At 32.6% G+C, this 27,004-nt stretch overlaps 1 protein-coding gene across 5 annotated transcripts in view; it reads left to right on the forward strand.

Moving 5' to 3' along the window:
• Positions 1–27,004, forward strand: part of Trax (Translin associated factor X) — a 117,166-nt gene that overhangs the window by 32,848 nt on the left and 57,314 nt on the right. For 2 of the 5 annotated variants that reach the window (XM_040717534.2, XM_071890465.1), the window contains exon 2: positions 19,113–19,354. In XM_040717534.2, the coding sequence (XP_040573468.1) occupies positions 19,213–19,354 (142 nt within the window). In that variant the 5' untranslated portion in view covers positions 19,113–19,212. Of the gene's footprint in view, positions 1–7,315; positions 7,646–19,112; positions 19,355–27,004 lie in introns of those variants that run through there. The other 3 variants (XM_071890463.1, XM_040717535.2, XM_071890464.1) reach the window with 3 other exon arrangements.

The raw sequence follows: 27,004 nt of genomic DNA on the forward strand, positions 1-27,004 counted from the left end.
TTATTGGCGTGATTTATGAAAATCAGTTAATTGCTTCATTTTCTAATATTAAAAAAATGATTTTTTGAATTCATTTTCATAATTTGAAATTTGCATAATTATTTGTACGCGAATAACTCCACGGATAATGGTGCAAGAGAGCTGAAATTAGTGTTTTTTGATTAATTGTTATGTATTATGGATTTTAAATTAGTGCAGTTTGTTCAACTTGGCTAATTGGAAACGGATTTATTCCAGAAAACCCAATAATTGTATACCATTGCAGAATTGCCAATAACTATACAATTATAAGACACATTACCAATTAAATTCTGCATCTTTTTGTACAATATCCCTCAAAACCTCGGAATGAACATTTATTTAGAGAAAAACAAATAAAAACCTAACTGATATGATTTTCAAAACAATGTAAAACAAAACTTTAAATGTGTACTATCATTATGAAATAAAAATATAACTTTTCTAATTTATAAGAGTTGTTTTATTGCCTTTTGGAAAAGGAAATTATGCTTATTTACACCCTGTGAATTTTTTAATCCAAAAATGCTCTCCTCCGAAACATTCTTCGTATGGTTAAGGTGACCAAGTCGATTTTCGGTTGTTTTTTACATACCGGTGTTTCATATTATTTGTATCTCTTGTCAAAAAATATCCCTGTTCAAAAGGGGAATAAATTTATCTAGCACACATGACAACTGCTCATCTTTGTTCCTCTTAATCAGATTTCCCTTGTAATTAAATACATATATTAACATATTTAATATTAATTTAACCTAATAGGTAATTCTTTTTTGCCCAATTTTGTTTGTATATACACTCAATTAATTACATATATGTATTGTATACGAGTTGTGACTTCTTGAACAGTTTAGTAGTATTAGCAAACAAGAGATGGGAATTCCTTCCTTGTTCCTTGCTTTTTATCTCTCTTAAAGAAAAATAAGAGTAACTATGTATGGATATTCTACAAAGTATGTTGGAAAGTACATATAAAATTAGTTTCTTCATTATTGTACATTAGGGTGAGTCCTATATTTACAAAGGGGTTCTATCAACTGTTTCGAATTTTGATAACGGTATAGAATGTTCCGTAATCATATGTTGGTTATTGGAATAACTATGGAAGACTCACTATTACTACTACTTAATAAATTTTTAGGAGCCCTCCCGTACGGTGATGATTACAGCCCTGGGTATACTGAGTCGGGACTCTAAACTTTAGAACATTTAAAAGGAGGACAGTGTAGTTATTCTTTTTTTTCAGTTCTACGAACTCAGGCCTTAATTACCAGGTTGTCTATCGAAATCTGAACACTTACTAATTCAATAATTTATGAAGGTTGAGTGATTGAAATTAATACATATGCCGATATATTAAAGCAAAAATAACTGGTTACAAAGAAAAAAACACCAAAAAAATGAGTTCTCCAGATTACGTAAAAGTCGAGAAAATGATTCATGAACATGATCGATGAATTTCCATTCGCGTACTCTAAGCAGTTAGGCATTTCTAGGGCCACCCTCTACACCGTCAGCAAGTCCAAAATGTTGGAAAAGAAGATGGGCTCTATCAAAAATGTCAAACTGGGCCATTGAAATCTAAACACTTTCTAAATTCTTAAGAAATTAAGGTTGAGCTATTTTAATGTACATGTATACTTCGATGAATTAAAGGATAAACAATTAGTTACAAAACAAAACAAATCTGAGGTCTCTAGCTTATATAGAAATCGAGAAAATGACACTTGAACTTGATTGAAGAATTTGCAAGCAATTAAGCGTCTCTAAGATCACTTGTCTACGTCATTTGCAAGTCTCAAACGTTGGAAAGGAAGAAGGGCTCTGTCAAAAGGGCCAAACTGGACCAAGAGGACTTAAAGAAAACAGCCCTGGCCAATCTCCTTAAGTTCATGAAGGCCCATCCAAGAGATCTCGGGGTTTACACTAGACTGTCCATAATCCTATCAAAAAAGTAGATGGAAAGAGCCTTGTGATGGTGAAGAGGCAACTTTTGACAACCACAGTGTGAGAGAAACACATCTCTTCCTTGGCAAGGCTCTTTTGAATGAGTCTTTTTAGTTCTTTTGAAGCCCTGTTTCTCACTTTTAGCCCCATACAGCACTGATGCCAATCCCCTCAACTACAAATTTTGGATTCATATTCAGGGGGAGGCCTGCAGTATCCTTCATCCGAACACCGAGGCCCACAAAGCCACTGTCAGCCAGCACTGGGACGCTATGACAGATGAATACATCCTCAGCGGTTGCAAGACCTTCTCCCGCCGCCTGGAAGCCATAATTTCATAACGGCCGGCTACATTAATGATTAAGAGAGCTCACATACACAGTTATTTATAGTATTAATTGTATTGAAATTATATTGTTAATTCAAAAATTATATCTTCTTGAAGTTTAAAATTCAAAGTGTCCAGGTTTTAATGGCCCACTCTGTACATTATTATCTATTGATGTTTTTGTTTCTTTGTTCATTAAAATGTTTGATTGAATGAGGTGAGAAGTGCATGGTTATCATTACTATGTTGCAAAATTGGGAGATAACCCCACTCTCGAAAATCTAGAAATAATTTGAATCAATTATTTTTCACTGATTTTTAAGGATCAACATTGTGATTAAATGTAAAAATACCAGGAAGCCTTTCTTCATGAGTCAACATATTTCATTCTTCCACCGAATGGTCAATGGAAATCTATTCACAGTCGTGACTCGAAAGATGGATTGAACATATTACATTTTACTCTTTGCCCTATGCTCAGCTCTGCGTCAGACATTTCGTAATGGAGGGGCATGGCATAACACTTCCAATTATATATTAGTTATCAAAGTAAAATTAGTTAACTTTTCTGTGAAAACGTGATTCAAAAATTTAATATTACTATATGTTTATATATTTAAAGTCAGTGCAAACAGCCTCTTGATTAATTGCTGGCTCCCAAATTGTATCACAAACATTTTTTTTTTCAAATGAAATTTGTCTTAGTAGCTACTTAATGTTTGCATATGAAATTACGTGGACCAGTCGGACAATATAGTACATGAACTGTTTTAATTTATACAAAGTGATATATTAATATGGTTTATCGTCGTCAGATTTGACATCATCAACTTTGTAGTTATTTTTATCTTCTAGGTACTCGGGAGATCCATCCCTGTGAGCAGGAGTCATATAATTAAAATGAATGTTAGTTTCTTCTACACTCTTCCCTATGGTCATGTTAAGTGATGAAAATCGTGAGTATTTTGGGTATATTAAAAAAAGCCACTAAAAAATTTCACACGATATACATCACAATTTGTGCAAAGCTGTGGCTTCGTGATCTCTTTTCTTCGTTTCTTGAGAATGTCTCTTTTGTATGAAGTGAAGTCCCATGTGTTGCTTTTGATTTATCATCTAAGCTTTCTCCCAAACGTTTCTTTGCACCCTTAATTAGTTTTTTCTCTTGTAGTTGCCGAATTTGAATTTCTTTTAGTTGAATTTTCTTCATTTCTTGCTCGACAATCTCATTCCTTTCATCATTTCTGTTACTTTTAGAATTATTTCTTGCTTCCGTAAAACGTAGCTGAAGAGCTGCTTTTCTATAATTTTCTTATTCTCCATCAGTTTTTTCATTCTAGCTTCTTGTTGCATTATGTTTCTTTCGTTCTTCAGTTTACCCCATTCTTCCTTTCTGCAAATGTATAATAGGAGGTGTTTCTTCAAATGCAATGAAAAATAACAAGAGTAATTTAATCTCTGAGTTAAGTGAAAGTAAATACTAAAAACTCAATTTCTACTGAAACTCAAATCCAAAGACTGGCAACTCAACTTGACTCGGGAAGATAGTTTATACTGAACTCAATAAAAGCCTAAATTCATGTCAAAAATATTAGCATATATTAAATACTAGTAGTCATTCTGGTATTGCGTGGAGTTATTAGGTGTCGACAAACAGACACACTTTTACTTAAATAATATAGAAGATAACTCAACTCCCCAACAAATCGTAGGTTTTATTTTCCGTTTTTCATGGGCACACTCCTACGTAGCGACTCACTCAATACTTGACGTTCTCTACTCACGAATAATAAAAAATATACCATTAACAGTATCCCAATTTTTTTTTATATGATTGGATAAGCTAGGGAGTACTTCAGCGCATTGCTATACCTAATCTAAAATCACATTTATTTTTTGATATTTATATAGAGTACTTCCCTTTTTTTCTTTTTTTAAATGATTCGAACCAAATACCTTAAAATACAATGTAAATTTATATAAATTATTATATACATCAGAGAGCAATATTATACTGTTCTCCATGCATATTATACAGCTTTATATTGTATAAGTGTATGATATACATCATGGATCACTATATCCAGTGTACTTTGTATACACGCTTCATGTTACATACAAAATACCAGAGAGACTTCATTAATATGACTATGTTGTTATTTCTTCGATAAAAAATATGCTAAATATATACGATGATGTTTTGAAATTTTTTCAATCTAACACAATAAAAAATTTCGGAGTTTTTTATTGTATCTTGCAACATAGTCTGCACACTTCTCCCAGCCATGTTCTTATCTCGGTCTGTGTGTTCGTTAGGATAAGTGTTTTAGAGTTACAAGGAGATTCTCTTGAAAAATAAAATAAAAAGTCCAGTTTTTTTTTTCTGAAACACTCACATCAACTCACTCAAACGACTGTTAAATAACAACTGCGAATCTGACATGGCTGAAAGGCTGAGGTCCGAAAATTTTTAGGCCACCATTGTACATCTGGGAGCACTATATACACGCTGGATACTACATGCAAAAAACCTGTGACATTTGATTAATATGACTACGTTGTTATTTCATAGATCAAATATTTTTTTTTTTTTTTCAATCATACATTCATAATTAGACATGAACTTTGTTTTATTGATAAGATTATTTTTATAATATGACAAGTTTCCCAATGCTGCCCCTCATCGATTTCTAAAATTCTGCTTTTCGACTCACTTTAATGTTCATACATTTATTTTGCTATCTGATAGAATAAGATGTATTATTATGAATTGGTTACAATTTATTTTTAGTTTGTGAGGATAAATAAGACAAGGAAAACCCAGGGATTTGTCTATTTTGTATTTAGTTACACAATATTCTTAGTACCTTTTTCTAATATCTAGCTTTAAAGGGATGATTATTATTGATGAATATATTTTACTTGTTATCATGGTCTTTACATAAAAATAATCCGAGTGGTTTTTGGTCTAATAGCACATACTAGGATCATTTTTCTTTATTTTGCTAATGGATTACATTTGTATTCTTTTACGGCAAGTTATCCTCAATTTATATGAACAAATCATTCTTATTAACCCTTTCAGTGTACTGCAAATTGCACTTGAAGTAGCAATAATTGATCATCAAAATAAATTAATAATAAATTTATATATAATATTTGAAAGGGACTATATTGTAAGTTTATGAAATCATATTAGAATGTTAAACTGACGCTTAAATGATTAAATATCTCCACTCATCCCAGTAATTTGAATAATAAGCCTAAAATTGACTCAAATCAATGGATGAAATATTGGGTTATCTGCATATATCAAGTATAAAATAAATTAAAATTTTCTCATTTTCTAAAGTTTTTCTTCAAGATTGTTTTTTATACAACCCGCATTTCGATTATAATTTAATATTTTCCGGACAAATTGTCATTCAATTACATTCAAAGAAACCAAATTTTAAATTTCGGCATCCCGTGGAATTCCAGAATGTGCAAGATACAAGCCAAAAAAACATAGGTACATAGGATAGTTGGCATTAAGTAGAATTATACTAGGTTCGTAAGTACAAGGAAGTTTGAGTTTGTTTGAATGTCTGTGAAAGACTCATGTTTAACAACGAGCGTGTGTAGCTATAGCTTAGAGTGACATTTAAATAAGAAAAGGGAGAACATATATAATAATGAATGTGGCTTAAGATGAGGTTTAGTAAAGAGCGTGTGTAGCTAAAGCTCAGCTTCTTATATTAAAGAGGAAAATGAAAGGGGGATACAAAAATTTGGGGCTGTAAATCCTAAGCGGTTTTTATTTTATTTTCTCCAGCTGTTTCTCTTTTATTCTCATGGAGAAAACATTTAAGTATTGATTAACTACGTGTTAGTGTGCTATGAAAAAAGGAGGGTGATACTGACGATTGTCGACGCCGAATAAATCAGAGCAGTGGCGAGTATTATAGGTAGTAATTTTATTCGACATTGCACATATTTGACTTTCATGACACTTTTAGTAAAAAGAAAGTCACACTATGGATTTGTGGGGGAATTGTCTACCATATTACTGTAACAAAAAAATGTACATACAAGGATGAAGTCATGAAAAATGAAAAAAAAAAATCCCATTTCATTTTTTCCACTTCATATATACATAAGTCTAATACTTTACATGGACATGTATCAGGCAATTATAGGCTTATTATTCAAATTACTGGTGTGAGTGGAGATACTCAAGGATTATAAATGTTGAGGTCCCTAAATTCTTGAAAGGTGTCTCAGGAAGGCCTGCGTCTTGATTGAAAACCAATTTAAACTTTTAACTGATCCAAGGTAACACTTTGGCTTACATAAGTTTAATGTAATCATCTGCATTGAACCGCTCCTTTCTCTCCACATAATGGGAGAGCAGACTTGGACTGTGTAAATTCTATTCCGTTCTACGAAAACTGATACGATCTTCGAAGCAATTGAGCTTGCATCTCCCCTATTTATCTTGGACAATGAAATAATCTTCTCTACACCGGAAACTAAAACTGCTTAACATTCGATCTTTTCTCGCCCAACAAAGTCAGGCATTAGTTTAGCATCCCAATATAATGGTAAAGGAACGTTTGAAGAAAAGTTTTCCTTCAATTCAGCTGCTCTAAGAGTAAGGTTAGTAATTCGTTTCCTTTTTATGGAACTTGGGCTAATGCTAAGAGCCTCGATATTATGACCAAAAAGGAGTAAAACATGCGCTGCCTTTCGGTTCGTAATTTGTGGGTATTGCACAACCCCTAAATATTAATGTATTGACTTGATTTTTACGCTGAAATGGCTTTTCATTGAATGAAACCAAATCACAAGGGAACGACCATGTATCACAGCTTTATATATAACAAGAATCAAATCCCTTATACCTCCTAATAAATTATTTGAATAGTAAAAGGGAGGAGATGGGGATCGCCGTCGTCGTGCTCAAAACTCCTTACTTATACCAGAAAGAAAGAGTGGGGCGCCCCCACTACTTATTATGTTGTACATTGTATAAATTCTTTTGATTCCTTACTATTTGAAAAACTGAGAGAAAAGTAAGAGTAAAGGAAAAGACCAACTTAATTCTTCTTTTCGTTTAAACAAATATATAATAGTTAGTTTTTTTGGGCAACAGTTGATTCTATGAACCAGAGGGAGGAAGATCATCGCATCATTATTATACAATAAGAAAATAGAGAGAACTGCTTCAACTTGAACCAAAAGGAGACAGAGACGTGAAGAGAAATATATATTGCCCCTTTTACGTATTACACAGTGTGTTATTCTTAATTGTTCTTAACCCTGTTTGTCGTGGACCGCTTCTTACTTCTTATACAGTATTGGATTCCAAAGGTATTTGTGTAATATAATTTAGGAGTGAAGTACTTTTATTTTCAATATGTTGCAATGTAACTGATGATAAATGTACGACAGTCCCCAATGCTTAGCGCATTGTTAAGGTTAATTGCATCATTCAATTGAGGAGAAGGACGAGGCTAGAGGGAGGGACCAAGAAGGTGCAAGAGGAGAAAAAGAAGAGAGAGAATCCCCTTCCTTGATCCCCTCTTTTAGCTACTTGTGAAAGGTGCATTCGTCTCTCACACCTGGATTATCATATATAGTATGTGTTTATAGAGATGAGAAAACTCTCGTAATCCTTGTTAGAAAATTTATATATAAAAAGTATAGATATACTGTTAACTTTGAGAGACGATATAATATCAAGAACTGGCAAGATAGTGTTCCTTTCCATCTGATAACGTTTGAATTTTCAATCTAGGGAAGAATAATTAATACATAAGGCATTTATATCTTACAGGCTATCAATATAAATATATATATATACTAACGAGGTGTTACTATTAGGCGGCGTTGAACAGACAAATTTTGATAATATAGAATATGAACATACCCTTCTGCCATTACCAACGCGGATTTTGATAAATTTAGGTCAGGATCACACCAAAGAAACAATATCTGTAAAATTTTATACTTGTGGAGGCACGAGGGTCCGTTTTGGAGTCCCTCAAAGTTTGGCCCCTCAAAAGACCTTCGTACTTGAGTATGCCATAACTCCATTTAGAATAAGCTAATTTTTTTTTTTTTTGGATTAAAATATTTTTAAGAGTACGAGCTTCAATTTATACTTTATAAAAAAATAGTATGTATATGTGTAAAAAAATATTAATTATACATTGATGAAAAATATACAAAATGGCGCCCAAGCCATGCTTCAAAATCGATTTCCACAATTTTTTGTAAGAAGATTAACCTACTTATGTTCTATATGTTTGCAAAAAATTAGAGTAGAATCTCAATGGAATTACCTTTATTCAGGCCTATAGATGGAAAAGGTCATAATCGACATAATAGTAAATTCTGTCTTATTTTCAAAAGTATGTACAATATACGTGGAATTCCCCAGATAACTCCCCAAGAAATCCCCAGTCTTATTCTTCGTTTTTAAAGAGCACACTCACACTTTGTGTTGTCAGTCCCTATTTAATATGGAAGACTGTAATTCCGGTTTCGTTCAGTCCTGCATATCAGTTCTAAAATCTAAAAACGTTCAGTCCTTGATGACATCACTCAACTTTAGTACTTCTTTGTTTAAAATCAATAAACAAATCTGGGAAGTGTTTAGTGCAACTCTCATATTTAAAATGAAATAAAAAAGGAAGTACTTTATATAAACATTTAAAAAAAATGAATGTTACTTTAGATTAGGTTTAGTAACGAGCTAAAGTACTCGCTAGTTCTCTTCCCAATAATTAAACAAAAATAACAGCTTTAGAAATCATAAAACCCTGTTCCAATTGCAGGAACAAAAAGTCGTTCCCACATTCGGGGCATATTTGATGTACCTTTATGCCGTCTTTCAAACTTGCTGTGCTTTACACTCACAAGCATTTATACCTTTTTCACATACCTACCCATCAGATGTAGTTTTGGGGATTCTCTATCCTAATATAAGTATAAAAAGTATCAACAAAACATCTTCTCTAATATGTACTCATATTTATAAATCATTTTTTGTTGTTAGGAGCAGTTTCTTTTCGTTCTTTCTTCCGAGCACTTTTACTTCTTCAAAAGGGATATTAATATGATTAATGAAAGCCTTCATTAGTATACATACATTTATATATTGATGGATTATTACATTTAGTTATATTGTGGATTTACATATTTTGAGTCGTTTGACTGTATTTTAAATTTGTAAATAATCATATTAGGTTGTCTCGAGGCATATAGAGTAGAATGATTCGTTTTTCAATTTTTGGACATTGGTAGTGTCTAAAGTTGTGATATCTTATGAAAATTACCTATGTATTTTTTTAGCCTACGAAGTCATCTTTAGGGGTCACATCTCGATAAAATTAAGGAAAAAGACAAAAACTATTGACTTAGTGAATATAATTACTAAGAAAACATTTTTAGATAATTAATTAAGTCTTTTGCATCAAATAAATTTGATAGACATTTTTCTAACCTATAAAAAGTATTAATAATTTTTTTTCTAAAGTTATCTTATGGGATAAAAAAAAGAGAAAAAAGTTAGCTATTAAATTTTTATAGGTTAGAATAATGTCTATCATAATTAATAAATGTAAAATAATGATTAAAGCAAATCTATATCATTAAATCCAAGTGTTTATGTTCGTCGACGCCTAATAGATCTAGACAATGCCGGCTACTACCACTAGTAAAAAAATATGGTAACTTTGAAAAACGATAATTATGCTTTCCGAGATCACTATAAACGATAGTACTCCTTCTTCGTTGATACTATAGAATTTTCAAAAAAACAGAGGATTCTATAATTAATGAAGCAAAGTTTGTTTGTCTGTCTGGGTGTTTTTTCATGACTAATTTTTGATTGTTACTACTTGATCTAAGAAATAACAATGTTCATTAGAGCAGGCCTTTTTGAGGAGCTAAAACCACTGTTTTGGTAATTGAAAAAAAGTTGATACGTACCATCGAAGAACAGTATGCAAAATTTATGGTCTGAAAAATATTTTTTTCGACTAAAATTTGCTATTATTTTATTTTGCTAAAATAATTTATTTTATCTTATCAAAATTATTTAATACAAATACATTATTAATATTTTTATGGGTTATTGATAATTTTATTCGTAAGTAAATTCTTATAAAATAACAGCCAACGGTCGTTTCAACGGTTGTAGACCTGGTCCACGGTGAAAATCTTCTCGTCAGAGAATTTTTTTATTGTGGATCCATTTGCTTTGATCCACGCACGAACTTTCTTGCACCTCTGCAGTCTCCTTTCCTTCAGAGTGTCTTCCGATGGTGGCGTGGGATCCTTGTGTAAGAGGACCCCAAGTGCTCCTTCACATCCCTCCTGATTGTCCCCTCGTCCATGTTAAACTCATTAGAGGGGGGATTCATGGATTTTGTGGGGTCCTCCTTGATCTTCTTCTTCAGGTCCCCCAGAAACTCAGAATCCCTTTTCAAGTTGTGCCAAGTTGTTGCCACCTTGAAAATGAGGCTCCTGGAGTACTTCACAATGTCCATAATCTCTGCCACCTCAATTTTGGCATACAGAAGGTCTGAGACCCTCTGCGTTTTTGCTTCTTGATGAATGATGAAAGATTTGAGAAATGTTTACTTATGCAGAAAGGACAGTAGATTTGGAGTATGCAGGGAAAAATCACAAAACCTCTCTATTTTAATTACATAATTAGCATTTATTAACAGTCCACGTTTTACTTCCGAACCCGGTAGGAGCCTAGCATTTCATCTTTATTTAAAGTCTCCCTCAAACATGTCCTGGCTACAGCCATTATTCATTTTTTGCCAATATGAAGAATAACAATAGCTCTCAGAGTTTGAATTATTAGCTATTTGAGCTAATAATTCCATTACACAACTGACAACGAGCTTTTCTAGAATTTGGAATAATAAATTTGTCATTACGTATAATAAAATTATATTAGATATTGTTATTTCAATCTAGCTTTGGCAGCTGAAAAACGTTTTTCCACCCATCTGAAATTTGGAATGTTTGCTTATTTTTATGCATAGCATAGCTTATTCAATTTCTAACTTTTTGGTTTTCGGCCCGCCCTAATGGACATAGCAACACGCGTTGTGTCAAATTGAAATAGGAAAGAAAAGGAGTTGCAGTTTTTTTTAGCGAGAAAGCTTTTTAGTTATTTTAACCTGAGCAATTTTTTTTATTCTCTCAACTAGTTATTATCATTATTCTTTCATATTTAAGGAGAAAATATTTTCCCGAAAAAATTTAATATTTGAAATTTTTTGGGAAGAGTTGTTGATTTTTAATATTTTTTTCAAAATATTAAACTTTTGAGAATAACTATAGATTTTTTAATTGCTGTCCATGTGTTGTTTATTTTTTTAGATTTTTTCCCCACAAACTTTAACAAAAACCAAGTTCCCCCCCAAAAAAAAAAAAAAAAATATATATTTATATAATCCTGCGGACGCCCCCGAAATGGTACATGACGTTTGTAAATGTCCAATTCATCCACAAAGATGCGGATCATTCGAGCAAAGCTTTTCTGTTCGTCTACGTCCAATAGCTCTAAGCAATTCCGCAAACTACTGCTAGTATTAAATAAGAAAAGAAAAGGAGTATATATGGTTGTAAATACTAAGCATGTTTTAGAGTGCACTTTTTTTTGTAGTTTGTAATCTAAACAAGGCTTTTCTTTTCTTAAGGTGTTATTATTATTCAGTCGTTCCTGAGGAGAGAACATCTACATATTTAGTAACTATGTGTTAACTAGTACACTTTACTTAATGTACATGTTACAACTTTGTACTCTCGATGTATCTATATACATCGTTTGTGTGTTTTTGTTGAGGCAGTTAACAAGAAATAAAACTTTATCAAAGTAAAAAACAAAAACAAAAAAACTATTGGCTTTTTTCTCTCTGAGTAAAGAATTTTCTATGTGTGTACATTCTCCATGACACAAAGAAAGTTTCTTCACGAAAGTATAAATTTTGTTCTATGCTATGATTTTACCATCTTGACACCATCAAACTTTTTACATAGTACGTGATCAAAATATACGACTGACTTATTATTAGTTTTGGGATTTCATCCGAAAGTTCAAGACCGGCTCAAGGTTATTATAATTGTTTTTGATCTATTGAAGTCCTATGAAAAAAATACTTTGAAGGTGTAAAACAATTGTTGTAAAAAGGTACCCTGCACACCCCGAATAAGGAATTTTTGCTTTTTACAAAAAAAATTAATAATGATTTTTTTTTAAATGTAATATTTTAAATTAAATTTAATTTTTCAAAAAAAAAATCAAAAATATAACTTTCTGTGTATAGCTATAAATTTATCAAAAAAAATTCAAAAAATTTAATTTTTGAAACTTTTTTTAAAAAATTATTTTTTGTTGACGGCTGTGGATTTTTGAATTTTTTTTTCAAAAAATTTAATATTTGAAATTTATTTTTTTAAATTTTTGTAAAGAATTTTTGATTTTTGATATTTTTTTAAAAAATTTAATATTTGAAATTTTTTTTTAATTTTTGTAAAGAATTTTTGATTTTTGATATTTTTTTTCAAAAACTTTAATTTTTTGAGAATGGTAATGGATTTTGAAAATAAAATTTCTCAAAAAATTTCCAAAAACCAAACCATCCCCTAAAAAATAAAAATAAACATTTTTCTATATATATATATAATCCTGCAGACGCCTCTGGAATGGTACATGACGTCTGAAAATGTTCAATTTATAAAAAACATGGTTATTATTAAAGGCCCAGTACCATTGTAAAACTAAAATGAGGAACATGATTTTTTTTTTTTTTTGCAAATAACGTTTTTTAATGCTATACCAGGTAGTGAATAAGTCTTGCACCACCTCTTAATCTGTATTTTTAAGAGTTGTAGAAATTTTTAATCATAAAGTTTAGCACACAAAGGAAAGGGAAAGCTGTGGTCCATATTTTTCAAACGAGATATTGCAAAATAATATATCTCACTTATAGACAACGATGGAAACAAAAAAAAATGGAGATTGCAACTTTGATCCACGAGACCCAATACACATTGGGCATCCTCAAGCAGATTGGGTTGACCGCCACACCATCTACTGCGTTAGCAAACACCTGCAAGATATGTTCGACCTCAAGGGTCGTCCTCGAAGCGGTAGGCTAGTAAAGCTTACCCCCAAAACTACCAAAAACTATTTTGTGGCCAACCCGACCATGCCCATCTTTGAATTCAGAAGAAAGAAGTCATTAGATTGGTCTATCATTTCAAAGGTGGTCAAGTCTTTGAGGAAAGGCCATTTTTGACTCAAAAGCAATCAACAATTCTGATTTCAATTTTGTTTGCAACTTCTTGCCAATCCAGATCCCAGACCTCAACCATCTGGACTTTAGCATCTTATGGCTAATGGAGTCCAAAGGCTGGCGATTTCGCCAAAAGGAACATTACCGATCTCAATTCCTTCGTAAATAAGGAGTGGAGGAAGATGAGCTGCAGCTATATGTCACATGTGTGTGTGACCTTATGCCCCTCACTTGGAAGGAGTAATTGCCAACAATGGCGGCCAAGCTCACAAATAATGTTCCTGTATCCTAAGTAGTGTTCAAATAATTTATATAGCTGTCTGATATTCGTTCGTCCCGCTTGGAAAAACAATCATAAAAACTTCAAAAGAGTAGACAAATACAGACTTTAGATATACAAGTACTTAGGGCTATGTTTCTATTTTTTCTCTAATAAACTCATTTTTGTTCTTATTAAAACAAAATCGATTACCCGTATCTCAAAGTTGTTTTTTAAGGTATGGGTTGTCGATTCAAAAATGCACCTTAAAAAATACAAAAAAAACGACTTATTGTACAAACGGAAAAAGGTAGAACGTATATTGAATGTGAATTAAGAAAAATGAATTTGCTAATGAAGGAAGAAGAGGATTTGTGAGTTTGACGAGGTATGTATCTTCATTATAGTTGAAAAAGGAATATGGCAAGTTAGCAATGACAATGACAATAAATAAATCACATGGTCAAACATTTGGAAAAATTGTTCAGTATTTAGAAAAATCAAAGTTTAAAAAAATATGTTTCGTTGTAGATTTGATTATATTTACATCAAATGGACAGAAAACAACGAAAAATTGTTGTATAAAAGGAGGTTTTAGAATATAAATTTACCTATTATATATTTATGGTAGATCGTTTTACTTTAGAATTTAAGCATAAACAAACAAAATATAGATAATTTCTTTTTTCATTGGCTATCTTTAAGTTACCATATTTGCGCTAGTATATATTTTATAAACTTATCTTTGATGTCCACCATGTCCGAATTCAGTTAGCATTATTCAAATTAAAATGGAAAAGGCAGGGAGGCCTCCTTGGAACCCGACCCTGTAGCGACAACATAACAATTGCTCGAACTCTGGGACTCTATGAGACGTTCGTTTAGAAGTGAATAGGATGATCCCGTCATCATGCAGACGAAGTTTCCACCCCACGTCATTGTGTTTGGTGTAATTAGTTCTGAAAGCCACGTCATACTTCCTTATGTGCTCCCTCAAGGCCTCAGGGTCAACACTGATTCCTACTTGGACGTGTTATTGATCAAGATGAAGCCCTAGATCGTCATGGTAGCGGATGGGAGGCCTTACATGTAATAGTAGGACTCTGCTCCCTGCGGCACATTGAAAAAAGTATCAAAATGGCTCCAAGACTATTTTGACTACTTCATCTCGCCGGATTTTTGGCCTCCAACCTTGCCGGATCTGAATCCTTTGGATATTTTTGTGTGTTACACGAATGAATAACAAACCAACCAACCCCTTCCAACATTAAAGACGAACTGATCAGTTGGATCAAAAAATAATTCCAGGATTTGCGAAGGGACCAAATGGTGAAGGACTACTTGCAGTTTCGGCCTCGAATAGAGGCTGGAGGTGATTCTATTGTATGAAATAAATCAGAATCCATGAAGGTTTCATAATCTGGTATTATTTTTTAATTCTGATAACTGATTTTTAGAGACAATTGTATTTGAAAAAAAAACTTTTCCCTGGACTTATAGCTTGCACACACTGTAGTATAGCTAAAATTATTGGGTTCTTAACTCATCCCACAAGTTTGATTACAAAACCTATAATTGAGTAAAATATCTCCATGAAATAGTGGGATGTATATATATATATATATATGAAGTAAAAATATAACTTGATTTCTTGATATTTATTTAAAATTGTTTTTATGTTGACGCATCAAATATCTTCAAGAAATTATCCGCATTACATGAAGTCAATTTTTTTTTGATCAATATAAGTCCCTTAAATAAAATCAAGTTTCTGAACTATAGCCTAAATTATTTGGCATTTGAAAGTAACCCGCAAATTGGAATAATAAGCCTATTATTGACTCAAATGTGTCTATGAAATATTTAACTAAATGTAAATATGAAGTAAAAAGAATAAATTTGGATTTTTATCTTGTTTTGATTGTTTTTATGTTGACTCACTTCATATAATTATAATTAACATTAATGGGGATGAGAAAGGCCTTTGCTTTCAAGTCAATCAAGAAAATGAGTACTTCAAAAGGATTTTTTATTTATTTATTCATTCGAGTGTGAGATATCTAATGAAAAAGGTCGTTTTTACTGTTTACATACATACTTAAATATTCTCAGATCTGAGGGATTACTATAATAAATGTGTAAATAACACATTTATTGAATTCATGTTCAATCATATATTATTATCTATGTAAATACGACGTGTGCATTCATTTCGAGAAGCTTCTTTTTTGAGTATGGATATAAATTTTTGCTGTGAGCAAAACCCTTTTTTTCGGGTTTTCCATTCATTATAACTTATAGTAGTAGAGATGCGACTTTTGATTGGCTGAGCTGAATGACGTCGTATCCACAATATTATTAATAGAACAACGTGAGTTGTTATATTAATATTGGATGCTGGTGGATGATATAACTCTCTTCAATGTCATGGTCTAGTCAAGGGATCTTGACTTGTAAGTAGAGATCCAATGAACCCGTGTTTCACTCGGTGGATCTCATCTACTTTAATGGAAAGATTGTGCAGGTGCGTCTTCATATCAAGGTGTCTTCTGACTTCTGATCTCTTTAATAATTGTTCCTATACATAAATTCCTTCAGATCTTCCACAGAATCATTGTATACTTCTACATACATATATGAACTAAGGAGTTCCATAAAACGACAGAATAATCGACTGAGATACCTAGTGAGTAGCAGAGAGAGTTCTGATCCTCCATCCACAGCTCCTTCTTTGAAATTATTGAAAGTCAACTCTGTTTCGTCTCCTACTCTAAAAAAACAACAAAAAAAACAAAACGATTACTTTAGTAAGAGTCCTTCAGTTTCCTGGATGTATATAACGCAGAAATCACTCCTCTCTATCACATTTATATCCATTCCATTTATAAGTTGGACTACGTAATATACGGTCTATACTGATAATTATGTAAGCTGGACACTTCAAGCTCACGTCTGATTGCTTCATTACTACTGAGTCACTTGGCATTGGTCTACAAAGCATATTCTATTCTGCTATTACATATAAATAGTTATTCGGAGCTTTTAATTGATTATGTGTTTTACAAAATATATAACAAACCTCTTAACTTCTGTAGACTTATTTTGAAATATCTGAATGTCATTGAAATTCCCAAACTGATGGAGTCGGGAATTCTTCTCCAAACAGCTGAATTGCTTTTCGCCATATTGGAATATTATTCTAGCAAAGATCTAGGGTCTCAACTGAAATAAATAAATTATTAAATGTTTTCCATACTATATAATTATAGGTTGTTTTACTGAAAACAATAATTAAAATGTAACAAAATAATAATGCGATTGTTTTAGTTTTGATGGAAAAAATAATTAAGTATCAATGATATTCTTCGAAATTTACATTCACTATTAATGAGTTCTCCGTTATTTATTTTTTTATCTTATTGATGAATTCGGTTTCATTTTGGACATGCAAATGCTATTTTGTTATTGTGATTGTTGTCAGGTGAGTAGAAATTTCAAAATCTTTCCTATTATTCGTATGTATTCCAAACTGTTCCAAGTAATATGAAAGTGGGGAATATTTTGAAAATTTGATTTCACGAGTATTATTCAAATATTTACTAAAATATGTATCTCTTTCTGGAGAGAAAAGTAAAAATCACAAGGCTACAGAGGCTTATTCAATGCATCATCTTCAGTTCATTAGCAAGTTAAACTGTATATCAACATAAATAGAGGTGTAGTTATAAGTTGTTTTTTTTTACATGAGCGTTGATGTTAAGAACAAATAATATCCACTTATTTTTAATATATTATTGATTTCTTCGATATAATGACTGTTGTTTTATTATAAAACTATACCTTATATTAAGATAATGGTGAATATCCTCCATCCAAAGAAAATTGTAAAATATTCAGAAATGATTAGATGCAGTTTTTCAAACTTACAACTACAAGGCCACTAATAGTTATAGTTGTCTACCGTATTATATTCATAAACAGAGATCGATGTTCAACTATTTTTTTTATTTTTCATACCTACAAGAGTATAGTATGAAAATAAAATGTAATTCCCCCTATATATAGTGCCATCCCCAGTTTGCAAGTAGAAAATCTTACATTTCGAGTTAGATTCCTTGTAATCTTAGTGCAAAATATAATTACAGTTCAGCGTTTTCCACACTTTTTCTGTTTTTTTATATATAAAAGTCGTGAGCGACACGCCATTATTATCCACCACCTTCCCCCCAAAAAAAAAAAAATATATATATATGTATATAGAGATATAATCCTTCAGAAGCTTCTAACAGTACATGTTTAATGATGTCATTTACACAGTGCGAAAAAGCTCAAAATTTTACCAACGTATTTGAAAATTGTTATATTTAACAAAATTTTTGGCAAATCCCAGAGGAGGCTGCTTGTTATTTAATACAGCCTCCATTACAAACAAAGACAGCCTCAATACGGGCCTTAAAGCTGGTAGAGAGTTTGACGATTTTGTCCTTGAGGTAATTTGACCTGATTTTGGAGATGGTGGACTTCAGGTAGTACACATTTCGGTGCTGGGTTACATTTGTGATACCATCAATGACGACCTAATTAAAATAATCAAGGGTGTTCAAGTCGGGGGATGACGGAGGCCACATGTCCTTGGGCCATAAATCTTAAAAGGTTTGCCCGTTGAGATTCCTGTAGCTCTTGATGTCCCTTTGCCAACGTTCTTCCCATGCTATATATTGCATGTTTTTGGGCTATATGTGCGTCAAGCAAAGTGCAAAATGAAAATTCATAAAGTCTGCCTCGTTTCCTAATGAATTTATACGAAATGGTTTTAAACAAAATTGTTTTTATACGAAGTTACCTATTACCATTATTCTACATGAATTATTCAAGATATACATACATTATTCTAACCTATAAAAAACATATATTTATAGTATTTTTCTAAAGCTACCCTATAGAGAAAAAAGAGAGAATAAAATAAGAAAAGTTTGATTTTTTTTTCTGAAAATCTAATGAAATTATGTGTTCTTTGCATTTATATTTTGCTCTGAATCAAATTGTCCAAATTGGTCAGGATAAAATATACATAGACCGAACCGAAAAAAACGAGTTTTAACACTTATATATATATACAATTATTTTTTATACAAGATCATGGAATTCTTTCAGATCTATCTCCTAAAGCAGTCGTCATGTAAACGAACATGCAAACAAAAAATAATCACTTCCTTATTTTAATTTTTTTATGTATTCTCTTCTTTTTTTTCAGACATGCTAACAAAGTTGTTCCTTTTCTATCCCAAGACTTTTATAAAACAACCCGCCGTATTCTTTTACTAAATCTCATTGCTAATTGGTGAAGCAAAAATATGACGAGTCTTGCTTCTTCTACAAAGTCATCTGAGACCAAGGAAAGCTGTTCTGAAAGGAAGAAAGAAGATACCTCCTCTAATACAGTTGCAAATATCCAAGGGATTGAGTCTTCCACCGCCTCTGGGGATCTGACTGAGAGTAAGTACAACCTAAACTTTCATGATATACAGGGGGGTGAACTTGCTTATGGTAATTCTTGAGAATAAGAATAAAAAATAGTACTAAAACCCGTAAAATGGAAGAAATTATTTTTCATAGTCCACTTTTTGCTATTTTTCCATTGTTTTTTTTTTGTATGGCTAGGACAATAAGAACGTTTTATTCCCCATAAATTATTTTACGTAATCTATGCCTGACAATATACTTGTAAAATTTAATCTTATTTGGGTATTTATTTGATATTTAATCAGGTAATTTCAATAGTGAAAAAATATTCACAGTATAACTATCGTTCCCTCCTTTTTCATACTATTGTCAAAAATCCTTTGTCTTATTCTTTCTCTTTTTTTCTTCTTCTCTAAATCTTATATTCTCCTTCTTTTTTTTTTAAAGTGTACAAAGATGCAGCGAGAATCATTCTTAAAATTTTACGTTCTTTATTTTTTGTTTATATGAAATAGTCGATTGTTAGTCGATTTTATTTTTTTAATAGAAAAATGCTATTTAAAGGCCTCCATGACCTTCAGGGCCAAAATAATAGTTACCAGAATTATCTCTTGTGCCATAAAAACCTAGCTGAAAAATTTCAGTAAAATCTATTCATTGGTTTTGGGCGTAGTTCCTAGAGAAACATACACACTCACAAACATTCGCATTTAATTTGTGTATATATTGATAAATCAGTTTTTGTTTTTATGGCACATGGAATCCAAAATGGTCGAACAGATAAGTCTGAAATTAAGCAAGTTTATTAATAAAATACCCAAGCAAGTTCCTATTATATTCTTATTGTAAAAACATATCCTCTGTTTAACTTCGTTGGCGGAGATAATCATCATATATAACGCCATTTGAAGTCTTTATGAGGACCACATTTGACTCAATGACAACAAATTCATAACTTACCTAAGTTAGTTATTTCTAAGTTATATATATTTTCATCTACTTCAATAAACTTTGATGAAGAATATAAATATGGAAAACTTTTTTGAGTATGTACTCTTTCGTTTTTTGTTTGTTAACATATTTGTTATTAAAAACTTTGTTTACTTTATATTTAACTTTTAAAAAGTCTTACTTCAATTATATACCATTGTGTCTAAGGTTATATATATATATATGTACGTTTAATGTAGTTCTTAAATTTATATTTTGGCTCTTAATGAAAAAACTTGGGTAACCTTGCCCCAGAAAATACTTCTTAATCTGTGACAATGCCATTGATGTCAAACATTGAGTTGGGTAACTTCCTTTGTTGAAACTCGGTCCAAGACTGAATTTTTCCCCACTTCTGTATTTTAGTGATTTTCTACAGACTAATTAGTACGGATATTTCGGTCTGGGCCGCGATTTCAGACCGTAGAACGACATTTAATAATTTTCAAATCGTGGACCAATTTTTGGCTGTCCCAATCTATCCACTAATTTTCTCCTCTAAATAGGATTAATTATGCAACAGATTTAATTTAATATGACGTGATGCACCAATATTCACAATTTTCAAAAATAAACAGGGTGTGGGAGCATGTGATTGCCCTTGTTTTGAATCCTCCACCAAATGAGTAAACTTGAGGGGACAAGGCGTCGTGTATCTGACTTGCTTGACGTACATATAAAGACCTAATGGAATCAACGTAGCTCATGGACAACGCGCTCGGGTTATTCTCCTGAGCTCAATGTACGCAGGTTCGGGCCCAGGTCATTCCTAGAGAAAGAAATATACTTTATGTATATGAATCTTACAAAAGGATTCCTAGGTTAGATGGAGTAAATGCACTACTATAATGTTTACTTAAATTGAATCAGTGCAACTCCATCGAACTAAAGGACTCTGGGGAAAAAGTGGTCAAGTATTCAATAAACAATTCAATCTAAATACAAGGAAGACTATGTTCCTAATGTTGTCGCTTTATTCTTCGTTTTTCACTCCCCCTCCCACTGGCTGCGTGGCTAGCTGGAGGATCATGTAAAGCTTCTAATTTTAAGCCAATCAGAATTAAGAACTACTAACCCTACCTTCCTTCCCTTGAGTGTCCACTCTATGCCTAGTGTCCTTTACATCGAACCAATTAAAGGAACATTAAAAAAAAGACCATTCTGCTATGGTCGGAGTCAATGTGAGGACTATCCGCAATATCCAACATACTAAGAACGTTGGCAAAGGGATGTACATAGCTCGAGGAAGTAGATTTCTGCGCCCAAAACTTTGCTGATTTTTTGCCAAAGGACATTGTCATCGCCCCAATTGAACCCCTTTGACTACTTTTGGTTTGGGCGCCATTAAGAAAATTACAAATGCAACCCCACACCGAGATATGGATTACTTGAAGCCAACAATCTTCAAAGTCTGGGCCAACTACCCTGAGGACATTTTTTTTAACCTAAGATAATTAACAATAATTATAACAAACATACCCTCTAGACAAAAAAAAAAAAGTATACAAGGGTTTATACTCATCAATATTGTCCATTAACAGACAGGAATAGTCATTTTTGCGCGAATAACGAGACTCAACAGTATTTAAGAGGTAATCAATGTGTGAATATTTTCCCAAACATTCGAGTATCCAATCTTTCTCCATAATTGCTATTCCAGTTTGATTATATAGTCTGCTTTGCTTCACATGACCGTATCCGTTAATTTTCTTCGATTTTTTTGTCAGCTACAAGTAAATTCCATTTTCATCCAAATTTGTCATCTCACTCATGTTTCGTACAATATGTTCTCATCCCAATTGAATCAATTTGGTAAGTTTTTCTTCATCAAAATCAGAGTCTAACTCACCAATCAATCCAAACTCTAATTAACAAAACAGTGGATGAGCGCTGTGGCCATTAAATCCTGAAAGTTCTTTGACTATATAGGATATGGTAATCTGTAGAGATACAGAAATGTTGGAATCGCTTACTCATTATTGGATACAATGAGTTTACTGGGGCAAAAACAAATAAATATTTAATAGTTCGATTACATCGGAGATGCTCTTCATTCACATTGTTGAAAATGAGGATATGAATGGGTGAAACAAAATCCCCACTCAAAAAAGTAGCTTGACCTTAGTAAATCTCACAAAACTTCCTTCCACAGCATGAGTCATTGGTTCAAGTAGTGGCCATATCGTTTAAGATGGAATCTCTGCGATTTGCCAACAATTTGAAAAAATATTTTTTTTACAAATTAGTCCATAAATAATGTATTGTTATTGCTGACCGCAAAAATTGCTTCCCTCACCCTCTAAATGACGTCATCGGCAGTTCATCTATTGAACTAAATTGATTTTTTATTGAGTCCGATTTTTGTTTTGAGGGATCGATCTAGACCTAATTTTCTTCTTTGTGGCCGGTCAAGACATAACTTTTTTTAAGGACTGAATTGCTACATGGCCCCTGTAGAGGTAACATCAAATAAATATTGACTGTTCCGTTCTATGATTGTATTGTTTTACTGATTGTTGCATATTTTAGGTGACATTTGTTTTCTTTTCTAACGAAATAATTTTTATCTTAATCATCAATAGTCGCATCGTTACTAACTATATAAAGGATGGTTCATCTAAACGTTTGCAAGCCGAGAAAAAAAAGAAGTAAAACGATGGCTTTACTTTATTTAAAGTTTCACAAAAATGAACATTACAACATAAATTTGACATTCTATCAATAAAATAACTGTTAACTCGGACAACATGTTCACAAGGTCCCTAGAAACGGTTCACTGCCAACCATCTACTGTTCTTTGAGTTATGTTTCTGGTTTTATAGAATTTTAGATCGTCTGAGAAGAACCAGACAAGATCTTTGACGGGAGCCTTCTGTTTTAGCTGATTAAAACCTTGGTTTGGGTCACACTTTTCACCTTATTGGACGGGATTAGAAGCTTTCCCTTGCAATGTGCATAGGTGTGGTACATACGTCTTTATTGATGGTAAGATGGATAGTTGAACGGGATGCTACGTCGATGTTGTCAGTGATCGCATTCATGATTGGGCGAGATTCTCCCATTTAAAAAAAAATATTATTTTCCTCGGCAAAGCAGGACTTTGGGCGATTTTGACCGTTTCTGAGTGACAAGTCTTCTGGGAAATCATCGTGAGTTGGTCCTCAACGTCCTACTAAACACGTTTTTTAATTCTTTTTATTATTATTATTTTTTTTTTTTGACAAATTGAGTAGTGCGCACGACCACTTTTAGCCAAAAACGCGTTATCTATTTTACTATTCAAATTGCACAAAATACACAAAAGTGCAAATCGTTTTTCTTCCTAATTCAATGAAGTTATAGGGGGTATGTTGTCGTAAGGAATCACATTGAACGTACTCTCCATTAGTGTGTTTTTGTATTAAAACCGGTTTGTAGAGGGATGGGATGAGGACAGAGAAAATTGCTAACGTTTAAAAGAACCAACTTTAAGTTAAAATGAATGCGATGGGGAATCAAAGGCCCTATTTCTTTCCTTCTGAAGGCGAACGAATGGATTTTAGATTTGTTATTTGTTGGTTCATATGTGATGTACATTAAAATAGGGTTGAAGAGTGAAAATATTTTTATCTCTTCTCCACTGATTTACGATTTTCTTCCATCTGATTTATAGTTTAAGAGCTTTTGTTCTGTCTTTAATACATATATATATTTTAAAGAAAAAAAAAATACCCATAGAGGAAGGAATGAGAAGACTTTTTACAAACCATTATCTCTTTCTCTGAAAAAAAACAACAACATTTATTTTGAGTCTAATCGTTCTTGCCAATACTACGCAATAGGAGAGTAAAGAAAAGAAACAAGATTTGAGTTGCTTTATTTACAAAATACACTTTTTATATCTAGATTAATATACTTATCATTTGTATTAATGAGTATCTACATTTCTTAGTTGTTTTTTTACGTTTCCCAAAGCTGTTGTTCATTATTCTTTCATTCTGTAGGAGAGGATATCCAAGTATAAAGTTGTCCCACGAGTCTGTGTATTCATAAATATATATTTTTTTTAATTGGTAATTTGATGAACAATTTTTTTCCCCTGAGCCGTTGTTATTATTATTTACCTCCTGAGTAGTGAACTTCATTTTCTACTACATTCAATTATATTCAAAACCTGAGTGAACATTTGCGTGTGATCATAAAAGGCAGAAATTAACCTTGGGGCTTTGTTGCAGAGTTATAATAGTATGTCCTTGTTGGACTCAGAGTACAATTGGGGATCCAAATTGCAGATATTATTGTCATTGTCCTGGTTTATTTCCTTCCCCCCTTCTCACTTGTCACAGATATAGCTGATCTAAAGAAACTTCATAACAACTATGATCCTCCCCTCCAAACATTCTTCAAATATTTAGGGTTACCATATCGATTTTTTTTTGTTTTATGCCCAAACTACACACGATTTTCATCTCTACTCATTATGATAACACTCAGGAATTGAGCTTTTGAATTGAACGGGACATATATGTAAATCTATGTTCATAGCTACAAATGGGTAATTTTCAAGATTCAAATATAAATGATCCATATGGACTAATGAACTAGTAAAAAAGGGTATTAAATCAGTTGATTCAGACAAATGTAGTTATCCTGAAAGGATTTTCAGTGGCCATCTTCATATAAAAGCATTTGGAGGCGATTGTAAAAATTGTCCAATAAAGTTAAATACAAATTCTGAGAACTAAGTTAGCGTTTTATAGAGTGTGGCATGGACTAGAGTCATAATCCTGTTCCTTCCAGTATCTTCAGACAAAATCCCTTACCAGTTTTAAGAAGTTCGCAATCTCAGCATGGTCCCGCCTGGCTGGATCGCAATACGGACACTCTGCATTTTACACGATTGTGGAACAAATACTTCGTTGATTAATTTTTTTTTTAACTGCCGCCAAATACTTCTGGCTAGCCGTGAAAACAGCAAACAATGTCTTACCTGCGCATACGCAGCTCTTAAAGTTCATAAAGTCCAATGTTTCATAGACTTGGTTGAGTTAGTTATAGGCATTGTATTTAAGTTACTAGAATGAGTTTAGAACTTTCAATTGATTCAAGAAACATAGTTTGACTCAGATATGAACCCTTTTATAACATCACATCTATCCATTTCTCATTCTTCTATTGAGACGATCAATTTTAACTACTTTAAGGGCTATTTGCGACACAACCAAAGGCTTTATAAGAATAATTATTTTTTAGAATGTGACGGCAATTCGTCAAAACATACAAACACTGTATTTTGAAAAAAGAAAAACAATCTAGCGTGCTTTTGTGTTGCCAAAAAATAATAATTTAATGAAATTAGGGGGGTAGTTGTTGTTTTATTATTATCATTTATTTATTTTAATATTTTCGTTTTCTTTTTAAAGTAATTGGTTGTTATCTTCAGATCAAAGTCATTATGCGCATATATACATATTTGTAAATAACTATAATAATATATTATGTATAAAGCATATACTTTTTGTTCTAGAGTCCTTAAAAGATACTCTTGTATCCGAAAAATAGCGCTAAAATTGAATTTGATTTTAACTCCCCCCTCCACATACTTTTTTACGTACAAGTTATTAGTTATGAATGGATGAGTAGTTTGTCTACCCAAATCCACCCCCCTTCCAGCTTCTAAACACACGTATTATACGTCTGCAGAAAATGCTGTTAAACGTTTATTAAAGTACTAATGATATAAATTTGCATATAATTACAGACATAGGTCGACGCAAGTTTCAAAAACATGTGACATAACTTTAATTCGAAATGGTCATCCTTAGCCTTGATCACAGCCCGAAGTATCTTTTTGTTCACGGGCATGGAGTCCCAGGTAGCCACTAGTTTGGCCTTAAGGTCGTCCAAATTCTTGCTGGGGGTCACAGAGTATCTGCTTTAAAGAATGGGCCACATGGAGTAATCCATGATGTTTATGTCGGGATTGGAGGAGGCCAGACCTTCTAGTCTTTGAAGCCACTCAATTGCCTTCACCCACCACTGCGTCTCTCTGGATGTGTGAGAGGGGGCACCATCCTGTTTGAAGGTCTATGGCTCATTCTGGACGATCTGTTGGACCTACGAAACAAGACCTTCCTCTGGAATGGTGCTGATGTACTCTTCCTTGTTGATCTTCGCCCCAGCCATGTTGGCGAGGTTCTATCTCGGATTTCTTGCAATCTTTACTTTGACGACTCTGGGCGGTCTTATTGACCTTGGTCTGCCTGATCCGGGTCTGTCCTTGATATAGTGAGTCTTCTCAAACCTCTCAATGGTTCTCTTGATGAAGGCTCTTCAGGTTCCTCAAGATAGCTGGTTGATATTTGCCCTTCAAGTACTCCTTGATTATAGCCTCTCTCTTGGCCTTCTTTATGGTTAAAAAACGGTTAATTTATTCGAAAAGGTTTGTTTTGATTTAGTTCTGACCCAACTAGAGTTTAAACATAATATCTCGCAACCTTAAATATAATTATATTATATCAAGTAAATTTAACATGACTTTCCGTGGACCTGTAGACATGGAAAACTCTCCTTTGATCTTATATTACGTCTTATACTTTTGAAATGTGATATATTTATCTACTACTTGGTGATATTACATTTTCCTTTCCCTTACTTACTTGGTGCCTAATGTTGACATATTCGTGGATATAGTTTCCTTATTGAAGGATATCT

This window comes from Lepeophtheirus salmonis, chromosome 8 (assembly GCF_016086655.4).
Source record: "Lepeophtheirus salmonis chromosome 8, UVic_Lsal_1.4, whole genome shotgun sequence".
In the NCBI taxonomy this organism is placed as follows: Eukaryota; Metazoa; Arthropoda; class Copepoda; order Siphonostomatoida; family Caligidae; genus Lepeophtheirus; species Lepeophtheirus salmonis.